The sequence below is a fragment of the Pinus tabuliformis genome, chromosome 2_2, assembly GCF_031772625.1.
Source record: "Pinus tabuliformis cultivar Carrire ecotype Pingquan chromosome 2_2, CPIR1, whole genome shotgun sequence".
Lineage (NCBI taxonomy): Eukaryota > Viridiplantae > Streptophyta > Pinopsida > Pinales > Pinaceae > Pinus > Pinus tabuliformis.
In genome coordinates, this window is record NC_142300.1 from 923,944,968 (window position 1) to 923,954,282 (window position 9,315).

The window sequence follows — 9,315 nt, forward strand, 5'->3', positions numbered from 1 at the left end:
TGATAAAATGGATTTAATGGATTTCAACCTTTAAAAAATTACGTTGGCAATGACTTTGTATAAGCAAATATAAAGGAGGCTATACATTTTGAAAACATCAGTCATAACCATATAAAAAAATAAAAATAAAAACTATAAATCCAAAATAAATTCCTATAGTCTTCTACCATTGGAAGTAAATCCTTCAGAATAACATCATAAAAACCCATATAAAATTCTATTCGCCAACCATACTGGCCATGATCCTTGTCATTATCCAAGGATACCAAGACACTATTATTTTATGATTATGAAAACAAACACTTATAAGGAATCATTATGCTTATTTGATGACTATCAATTAAATTGAGAGATAACAGTAGTGAGGTTTCCCCTCCAGGATCTAAATAAACACTTTCATTACAGGAAATTACAGTCTGATCCATTTTTAGAACTGTAATTGAGAAGTCCATTCAAGAGTGTAATTTAAAGGGTTTTGCGATCTGAACTATTCAAATTGCAAATTCTTTTATTTCCCTGATTCCGGCTAAGTTGAACTGTGGAATGTTGGCAGAAATATATTATGATATTACAAACATTCGACTCTCGGCAGTGCTGAACATGGCTGACTCTGCTAACAGTAATATCAGCAATCTCTATCGTTGGATTCTACAATGGCAGCTATTGCTTTTGGGTTACAATGTCACCGGCGTCTTCACAAATATATTCATGCGCGCCCTTTCACGGGTGCTGCAGCAGCCGTTAGAGTACAGAACCCACAGATGCCAAAGTGGACTTCAGAAGGCAACACCATTGTGTGGACCAAAAAAGGAAATAATACCATAATAGGCACCAAATCCTAGTTCATCACATAGCAGAATTCAACTTGCTCAGACACATCTGCTGTTAATTCCTGTAATTCTGGTTGCTGTACCCTGAGATACAGCACCAAAACTATTGTCCTTCTTCGTCTATCTTGACAGTTTTCTCTTGAATCTTGACAGTTTTCTCTTGATGTTATTCCATCCCTTCCTCAAGTCTCCACAGCAATCTGGATTCTGTATAGGAAGAGATTTTTTTAGGCTATCTAACCCTGCATTTTCTCTGAGTATTTCTTCCTCTGCATGTTGTCATAGGTCTAAGTTCTGACAGTCTGAGTTGCCCCATGAACAACACTATCATCTTATTGAACCCTTTTTCAAAAGAGATTTCCATAGCTGAACAACAACGAGGATTATTAAATAGAGATTAAATAATTACATCAATTTCAAGAGAAGAATAATACCCATAACAGTACATTGAGGTGATAGTATGAACCCATAGCTTCTACTCAGAGTTGCACATTTAGCTTAACATATAAACCATTGATCTTCTCTTCTACAATTTATCTACAAATGGCTTGGTTTGTATCACATTGTATAATCCCATCTTTACATCTTTCTCTTTGATTTTCCTAAAAGGTTGCTTGGAACAAAAATACCTGGAACGCTTGTAAATACATTAGCATTTCCCAAATAAACAATGCCACCTTCATTTTTGTTACACATTTTATGTGACATATATATTAGCATCTCATTTTCTGTCTAACTATTCTTTAGTGTGGATATTGTCTATAAATATCATTTACTACATTCTTTATTGTCCCCAAATTACAATTTATTAATACCCTCACAATTATTCTGAAAATAACTCTGTCTGTACATTTTATCTGATGGGAACGATTTTTGCCTCAGTTTTGTTGGAAATCCAGGTCTCTGTGGCTATTGGATTGGATGACTTTGTGGGATATCTGCCAGACAACCCAAAGAGAAAGATCAATGTTTCTTGTACTTTCCTCCACTGCAAGTAGCAATATGCCCAATCAGTAAAATAGGAATCTCAGTAAGGCAGGGGAGATGTAGCTGAAGGGCCCATAACTGAAACCATCCCTTATGTGTAAAGTCTTCATTAAGAGAAATCCAAGTGGAACATGGAAGAGTCATCATTGTTACGTGAGCAACATCTTCCCTCACTTGAGGATGGTGTAGTGCGAACACAAGGGTGACCTCCCTAACTCCGCTAAGTCCTGAAATATATAATGAATATTGAAGGTTTTAAGGACTTATTATGAATCTGACTTAAGGGTTATTAGATTGTTAAGGATTGAATATTTATGAGACAGAATCACTGGTCTAATGAATTTTACAGTCTTAGGAGTAGATTTAAGTGTAGAATAAAAGTTGTAATTTCTAAGATCCCTTGTGCTGAAATAAAGAGAATTTCTGGGCATATATAAATCTCAGTTGTAAAAGTTTTCTTATGACTGAAAAATGAAGATTTTGTTCTCAGAAATTTCAGTTTAGATTAAGATGCAACAAATGTAGTTTTTCTAGACTGTTTTGGATAGAGCTGGAGTGTGATGGATAACAGCGTCAGCAATATCATTTAGATGATCCCTATTGCAAACTATAACTCCACAAGCTCTTCATCCTATGGAGATAAGTAAGCAAAACTTAAAGGCACCACTCTCTGTATGGTAATCATTGCATATAGAGTTCTTTTGTATCAGATTTTGCCAAATATAAGTTGCCATGTTGGTTAGGGCAGAGTGTCATAATAAGGTCATTAGGGTCAGCAAAGAAGAAGACTTTGTAAAAGTCTTGAAGGAACCCGTTGTGTGGACCAAAAAAGGAAATAATACCATCTCTTCTAAGAAATTTGTAACGTATTGTTTCTTTATTTAGGGCCACACAGAAATACGTATTGTAAAAAAACAAGAAAGTGAAAAAAAAACTAAGGAATGTTGTTCTTGTAAATAGGGTAAAATATTATAGTTGCTGAGTGGCTAATGTACAATTGATGGAAGAGGATTTTCTATCATGGTCCATGGATGAAATAGAAATGAAGCAAAAACTCGGAAAGGAGATTAAGGTTGTTACCGGAGTTGAAGCAATACAGAGAACGTCCAGAAATGTCCTTCAACGCTGAAAGTTGAACAGCAACTACAAATTAGTTTGCAACTGCTTCACATATAGTAAAAAATGGATATTGTCAGATAAAGGTAGGGAGAAATTCAATAACAAAACAGAGATTAAACTACATGCAAGATGATCCGAGAACAAGTAGTTTAATATCATTTTTTAATATAATTTGATGGTTAAAAAAATATGTTGCATCATTCAAAAGTTATCAATTCAAATTTACAGATAGAATATGCATGACTTTGCACACTAAAAATAGAATATGTATAACTTTGCAAACTTAAATAGTGATTTCAGAAGTAAAATATATAAATACATTTTATGAGTCAAATTACTTCCAAAGTTAACAAGATTGGATCTCGTTACAAGAACTTCCAGCCACCTTGTTGTAAGACCTTCATATTTAAAAACATTTTACCCTACTTATACTCTGTAATTGAGAGTATAGCTAGAATATAAGGTTGTACTTTGTGGGATATCTGCCAGACAACCCAAAGAGAAAGATCAATGTTTCTTGTACTTTCCTCCACTGCAAGTAGCAATATGCCCAATCAGTAAAATAGGAATCTCAGTAAGGCAGGGGAGATGTAGCTGAAGGGCCCATAACTGAAACCATCCCTTATGTGTAAAGTTCTCATTAAAAGAAATCCAAGTGGAACATGGAAGAGTCATCATTGTTACGTGAGCAACATCTTCCCTCACTTGAGGATGGTGTAGTGCGAACACAAGGGTGACCTCCCTAACTCCGCTAAGTCCTGAAATATATAATGAATATTGAAGGTTTTAAGGATTTATTATGAATCTGACTTAAGGGTTATTAGATTGTTAAGGATTGAATATTTATGAGACAGAATCACTGGTCAGATGTTACAGGTATTATCTAATGAATTTTACAGTCTTAGGAGTAGATTTAAGTGTAGAATAAAAGCTGTAATTTCTGAGATCCCTTGTGCTGAAATAAAGAGCTTTGGAGCAGCTTCTAAAGACATTATGTATCAACCTCTTGAACAGAATTTGAAGCTTTTTGAATAAGCCTTGAATCAGCATCTTGGAGAGTTTTTTGGAGAAATCTTGAAGCCTATTGAACAAATCTTGAACCAGAAGTAGAAGAAGTACCTTTTGGGGCAGACCTTGGGTTAACTTTTGGAACAGTTGCATCGGCCATTTATGTGAAATTGAGGTATGCATCATTTAGTTTCGCAACCTCTGATCAGATCAGTGTTTAGATGGGTGTGTGCCAACGTCTATATTAAATTTATCCAGTAACTTATATCCAAGCGAGGTTTAGATGGGTTTGCGTTAAGGTCCATAATCAGTGCACCCAATAATCTCATATCAAATCAGGGTTTAGATGGGACTGCGCTGAGGTCTTTATTCCGTCCACCCAATTCGTCATTTAATTCCAACACTAAAGATGTCAATGAAACAATTTATTTAACAGTAATTTATTGCTCTTAACGCTCAAAACTGAGAAAATAAGGGGAGAAGTTACTCTTTTCTTTCGAAGAAACAGAGATGTGAGATTTATGAAGGGGAAGATTTGCCCTACACTGATTTTGTCACGAAGAGAATGAGATCGGCTACCTGTAATTTAGGAAAAGTATAAAAAAATTAACATTTCTTGCTACAATAACAACATTTAATTAAAAAACGCCGCTGCCTAGTACAGATTTAACGCATTAAAAATTTCTTTTGTGGCTACCCTCTTTTATCAAAGAGACAGGGCAGCTGCGCTTCTCACCTTTCATTCATCGTTGCCCTCTTTCTCACCTTGAAGGGTGAAACATGTGAATCATCGTTGCCCCCGTTCTCACCTTGAAGGGTGAAACATGTGAAATCGAAGCGCTGGAATGGTCCTGGCACAAACAAATCCAAGTGAAGCTGCTGGCACAAATTTGTACAAAATGCAAAATGATATTTAAAATAGAGAGCTTCGTTCTGCATTTAACACGAATCGTGTAAAACGCAAATCCAAGTGAAGCTGCTGGCACAAATTTGTACAAAATGCAAAATGATATTTAAAATTGATCCGAATGGAAAATGGCATCAACCCATGGTACTCATCGACCCATGGAATTTACCCATGGTATTGTAAATGGCATCCGCCCGTGGTATTGTAAAATCCACCCATGGTATTCATTCACCCATGGAATTTACCCATGGTATTGTAAATGACATTTGCATGTGGTATTGTAAAATCCACCCATGGTATTCATTCACCCATGGAATTGACCCGTGGTATTGTAACTGAAAAATACTATAAGTAACAAGTCACATTTTGTAAAAGGACAGGTTGTCCGCCACAATGTAGCCTTTACAGTTATTATCGGTTTTAATAAAAAAGTTTCTTTGTGGTTTTGTTTATTGGGCATTCTCCTATTTTTCTTCTGGCAATGCAAGTTTTCAGATCTTGGGGGTCTCTCCTCCCAAGATCCATTTCAATCTTCTAGATCTTGGGGCCTTTCCCCCAAGATCCATTTCAAGTTTTCAGATCTTGGGGTCCTTTCCCCCCAAGATCCAATTCAATCTTTTAGATCTTGGGGGCCTCCTCCCAAGATCCGGATCAATGGTATCAGAGCAGGTTATGATTCCATGGGAACGAGGGTTTGATGCATGTTTCAGTTTCAAATTTTGCAGCAATATTCAACAAACTTCAGGCATGTGCTACAACCTCCACAGAGCACTTTCTTGGGTCAAGCAGGAAGAATTTTTCTTTTCTCATTTTTTTGCAAGATTTGTTTTTGGGCGGCGACTTTGCAGATCAGATCTGAAACATTTGGTACAAAATTTACAAAATCAAATACCATTGTAGATCTAAACATCGGATGTGGGTCGATGAATAATATGCGTGGATGAGTACCATGGGTTGATGCCATTTTCCATTCGGATCATTCCTCCCTCCTTAAGAAGCAATGGTCCCCATTGCGTAAAGTTCCTTCCTGCAAAGCCTTTGTTGAATATGAAGATCCACTGAAGATAAGGGTTTTACGTGGTTAACCCAAAACCCTGATAAGTGAAAATCCGAGGATAGAGATACCCTGTAATGCTTGTGACCAACTGTGATTCTGACAGTGTGTGGCCTAGCAAATGGACTTCGATGAACTGTGGGTTTGTGGATGACCCATAACAATGAAGAACGAAGATCCGAGGATAGAGATACCCTGTAATGCTTGTGACCAACTGTGATACTAATAGTGTACGGCCTAGCAAATGGACTTCGATGAAGTGTGGGTTTGTGGATGACCCACAACCGTGATGTTGGTTGCTGATGAAGTAGCAGGTGCCTACATAGCCTGGGGTGGGAGGGCACATCTCCAAATAACCCAAGCCGATTGCTGCTATGTTGAAACTGATGAATGTGAAGCAGGTGCCTACTAAAGTGGGGTGGGAGGGCACGTCTCCAATGGAAACCCACTCCGAATGCTGCTCCAGAATTAAAATGGACATAACTCGGCCAATATAACTCAGAATATTTACTATAACCTGTTTTTGGAAGCAGAAGGACCATTTTACATCTTCCCATGTGATGGAAATCCTTGTCTGGGCACTCTGAGATCTCAGATTTGTGCTGCAACAGTTCCGCCGTCACAAAAATTCTGATAAAATAGCTGATTTTAAATCAGCGATATCTCCCACATCCGGACTCCGATTTGACCCATTTTTTTTTTGAAATTGGGTGATTTTTCGAGAGGAATCCAGATCTGGTATTTGATTTTGTAAATTTTGTACCAAATGTTTCAGATCTGATCTGCAAAGTCGCCGCCCAAAAACAAATCTTGCAAAAAAATGAGAAAAGAAAAATTCTTCCTGCTTGACCCAAGAAAGTGCTCTGTGGAGGTTGTAGCACATGCCTGAAGTTTGTTGAATATTGCTGCAAAATTTGAAACTGAAACATGCATCAAACCCTCGTTCCCATGGAATCATAACCTGCTCTGATACCATTGATCCGGATCTTGGGAGGAGGCCCCCAAGATCTAAAAGATTGAAATGGATCTTGGGAGGAGAGACTCCCAAGATCTGAAAACTTCAGAGGCATCTTGGGGGGAAAGGACCCCAAGATCTGAAAACTTGAAATGGATCTTTGGGGAAAGGCCCCAAGATCTAGAAGATTGAAATGGATCTTGGGAGGAGAGACCCCCAAGATCTGAAAACTTGCATTGCCAGAAGAAAAATAGGAGAATGCCCAATAAACAAAACCACAAAGAAACTTTTTTATTAAAACCGATAATAACTGTAAAGGCTACATTGTGGCGGACAACCTGTCCTTTTACAAAATGTGACTTGTTACTTATAGTATTTTTCAGTTACAATACCACGGGTCAATTCCATGGGTGAATGAATACCATGGGTGGATTTTACAATACCACATGCAAATGTCATTTACAATACCATGGGTAAATTCCATGGGTGAATGAATACCATGGGTGGATTTTACAATACCACGGGCGGATGCCATTTACAATACCATGGGTAAATTCCATGGGTCGATGAGTACCATGGGTTGATGCCATTTTCCATTCGGATCAAAAATAGAGAGCTTCGTTTTGCATTTAACACGAATCGTGTAAAACGCATTAAGCAGAACAGAGTGAAAAAGAAGGGTTTTCTTAATAAAAACTGGATATTATGGGCCAAACAAATGTAAGAAAAACAACAGTTGAATTTGAAAGAGCTCAATAAACCAAAATCTTCTTCACTCCAGACACTCGCTTGTTCTTCCGCGGAAACCCTAAAAAATCCAAAATACATAAAACAAACCATAAAAAAGCCTTCAAGGAATAGAGCTGGAGTACCTGTTCTGCCATGGTTGCAGGAATTCAAGACTTCTAACTTCGCATTTCAAGGCCTCGGCCGCTCCCGCTCCTACCTATGGCTAGAGGGTTCAGTTCTGGATGAGTGTTCGATCAACGATCACAAATCATTCAATCGTCTAACACCCTGAAATCGACGGTCAACAATAGGACACGGTGGCGGCTGAGGCAATCCATTTCAAAAGGAAACGCCTTACGGCGTAATAATATTACGTAAGATTCCATTAAAATAACAAAAAGGAATCTTAAAATAACAAAAAGGAGGTTCGACCTGCGACGGTGGGTGGGAAATGGTTAGATATTATGGAAAATCATTTTAAAGACTAACCTATCTAGCCTTGAATGATTCTTACCTATTTATTTGTTCACAAGCTTATATGATTCGTCATACTTAGTTTAATTTCAGGAATAAGAAAATTTAACATATTATAAATTAAATAAAGAATTATATATCAATAGAAGTATTTAATGAAATTATGAAATAATATAAATATTTTATCAAATTATTAAATCTCATATATATATATATATATCATTCAATATTATTTTTTAAAATAATAATAATTTGTTATTTTAATTTTTTAATATTTATAAATTTTATTTTTATTTTAATTACAATTATAGAAAAAAAGCTAAACCTTTTAACTTGTATTTTAGTATTTTTTATTTCAATTTTATTATTAAATCAAAATTGTTTTCGAAACATTTCTATTTTTAAATAATATATAAAAATACTCAATTTTATTTTATTTTATTTTAATTTAATTTAATTTAATGTAAATTAAATATTTTACTATAATTTAACTTTATATTATTATAACTATATAAATTAAATATAGTTATATAAATTAAATGGCTAGTAAATATTGATACGCATGAGTCTATAATAAGTATCATAACACTTCTTACATGATACATTTTAAGTTGTTAAAATTTTAAAAAACCATAAATCCTCTAAAGTATAACTTTATTTTAAACCAGTCTAGATCCATCTTAATATCGGATCTATCAAGCACTGAGAGGGATCAAATCTCTCGAGGTGCAAACCTATTTTTTGAGTGCAAAACTTGAGGAAAGGTTTGCACCTCGAGAGATTTGATCCCTCTCAGTGCTTGATAGATCCGGTGTTAAGATGGATCTAGGCTGGTTTCAGTTGTGTGCAGTCACACAAAATTTGTTGAACATCTAATTATTTTGATACTTTTAAATATGCTAAATATGTCTAGGGTTAATTTGGTCAATTTAATTTAAAATTTTCTTAGTTACCTTAGTTTGTTGAGATGAGAGAGACTGTTAATAACTCGAATCATGAAACCAGCTCACAAAAAGATAGAAAAGATAGATCAACGCTTTAATATTCAGCGTCTTCGAGGGGGCACCCTCCTTTACATTACACAAATGAATGATTCTTTGATTATTCAAATGACAAAACCTCCTTTCTATATATAGGAGTCTAAGGAGTCACAATATAACCCAGTCAAACTAACAATAATAATATAAAGGCACAAAAATAACAATAGAGAGATTCTATGGGGCACAGTAATAACAATATGGGCACAATAGGG

The 9,315-nt window shown here is 35.8% G+C and overlaps 1 protein-coding gene across 15 annotated transcripts; it reads right to left on the reverse strand.

Annotated features, from left to right (window-relative positions):
• Positions 1–345: 345 nt before the first annotated feature.
• LOC149196091 (uncharacterized) lies at positions 346–7,814 on the reverse strand. Of its 15 annotated transcripts, none has more exons than XR_016254632.1 (5): positions 7,733–7,814; positions 4,681–4,795; positions 4,489–4,523; positions 2,898–2,942; positions 346–1,196 (listed from the first exon to the last, which is right to left on the reverse strand). XR_016254632.1 is itself a non-coding variant. In XM_089405470.1 (5 exons), the coding sequence occupies exons 1-5, from the start codon at positions 7,742–7,744 to the stop codon at positions 1,178–1,180; spliced, it is 183 nt and encodes a 60-aa protein (XP_089261596.1). In that variant the 5' UTR covers positions 7,745–7,759; the 3' UTR covers positions 346–1,177. The 15 variants fall into 15 exon arrangements, 7 of the variants coding, with proteins under 7 accessions (XP_089261596.1, XP_089261593.1, XP_089261592.1 ...); XR_016254630.1 differs by having other exon boundaries at positions 4,432–4,523; XM_089405470.1 differs by lacking the exon at positions 4,489–4,523 and having other exon boundaries at positions 2,898–2,978; positions 4,681–4,709; positions 4,754–4,795; positions 7,733–7,759.
• Between the last annotated feature and the right edge of the window lie 1,501 nt (positions 7,815–9,315).

What these genes read in the sequence shown, in the direction of transcription:
- LOC149196091 (XM_089405463.1), bottom strand. Translation starts at nt 4,883, where the DNA reads ATGCAGAACGAAGCTCTCTATTTTAAATATCATTTTGCATTTTGTACA. An exon ending in AGGGCAACGATGAATGAAAG is followed by an intron (nt 2,982 to 4,680) that starts GTGAGAAGCGCA and finishes CTATATGTGAAG; the next exon opens with CAGTTGCAAACTAATTTGTA.